The sequence below is a fragment of the Lagopus leucura genome, unplaced genomic scaffold, assembly GCF_019238085.1.
Source record: "Lagopus leucura isolate 7727_CA_CO unplaced genomic scaffold, USGS_WTPT01 32268-0_obj-0_obj, whole genome shotgun sequence".
NCBI lineage: Eukaryota > Metazoa > Chordata > Aves > Galliformes > Phasianidae > Lagopus > Lagopus leucura.
The window spans coordinates 1-1,241 of record NW_024963404.1 but is presented as its reverse complement, the minus strand read 5'-3'; the positions used below and the strand labels follow the sequence as shown (position 1 = coordinate 1,241).

The 1,241-nt window shown below is 66.2% G+C and overlaps 1 protein-coding gene across 1 annotated transcript; it reads left to right on the top strand.

Annotated features, from left to right (window-relative positions):
- Positions 1–16: 16 nt before the first annotated feature.
- On the top strand, positions 17–1,235 carry LOC122191123 (heat shock 70 kDa protein 12B-like; the record flags this gene model as incomplete). Its single annotated transcript, XM_042891314.1, has 1 exon — positions 17–1,235. A coding segment is annotated over one exon (636 nt), but the record flags the coding sequence as incomplete, so codon positions are not given.
- Positions 1,236–1,241: the final 6 nt, after the last annotated feature.

Sequence of the window (1,241 nt, the reverse complement as noted above, 5' to 3'; positions counted from 1 at the left end):
CCCCCCCCCCCATCCCTCAGACGCCCTCCTGAAGCGTCCCGAAGTTCGGGGCGTGAAATTCCTCTTCCTGGTTGGCGGCTTCGCCGAGTCGGCCGTGCTGCAGCGCGCCGTGCAGGCGGCGTTGGGCACCGCGTGCCGCGTGCTGATCCCGCAAGACGCGGGGCTGAGCGTCCTGAAGGGCGCCGTCCTCTTCGGCCTCGACCCCACCGCGCTGCGCGTCCGCCGCTCCCCGCTCACCTACGGCGTCGGGGTGCTCAATAAGTTCATCGAAGGCAAACACCCGAGGGAGAAGCTGCTGCTGAAGGACGGCCGGCGGTGGTGCAGCGACGTCTTCGAGAAGTTCGTGTGCGCCGAGCAGTCGGTGGCGCCGGGGGAGGTGGTGCAGCGCAGTTATTGCCCCGCGCGTTCCGGGCAGCGCAGAACCGTCATCAACATCTACAGCTGCGCCCGGGACGACGTGCTGTTCATCACCGAGCCGGGGGTGAGGAAATGCGGCACCGTCAGCCTGGAGCTGCCCGAGCTGGGGGGGGTCGGGGAGCGCAGGGAGATCCGGGCCAGCATGCAGTTCGGGGACGCGGAGATCGAGGTGACGGCCGTGGATGTGAGCAGCGCCAGGACCGTGAGCGCCACCATCGATCTCGTGGCCGAATGAAGGCGGTGGGGAGCGGGGAAGCGGCGGCGCGGGATGCGGGGGGCGGCTGGGCGCCACTCGGTGCTCCTCGGTGGGGGCGCAGAGCGAGCGTGCGACCATGCGGCCAACTGCTCTGCTGCTCCGCGTCCCCGGGACCCACAGCCTGCAGCCCCACGTCTCTGGGTTTCCCACCCTGCAGCCCCACATCTCCAGGTTCCACACTGCAGCCCATTTGTTCTGCAGCCCCACATCTCTTGAGTTCCATACCCTACAACCCCACATCTCCAGGTTCCACATCCTGCAGCCCCACATCTTCAGGTTCCACCCTGCAGCCCCACATCTCCGGGTTCCATACCTTGTAGCCCATCTGTTCTGCAGCCCCACATCTCTGGGTTTCCCACCCTGCAGCCCCACATCTCTGAGTTCCATATCCTGCAGCCCCACATCTCTGGATTCTACACCTTGGTGCTCCATACCTCTGAGTTCCACACCTCATCAGCCCCACATCTCCAGGTTCCACACTGCAGCCCATTTGTTCTGCAGCCCCACATCTCCGGGTTTCCCACCCTGCAGCCCCACATCTCCATCGGGCTGAAGGCAGCTGAGCCCC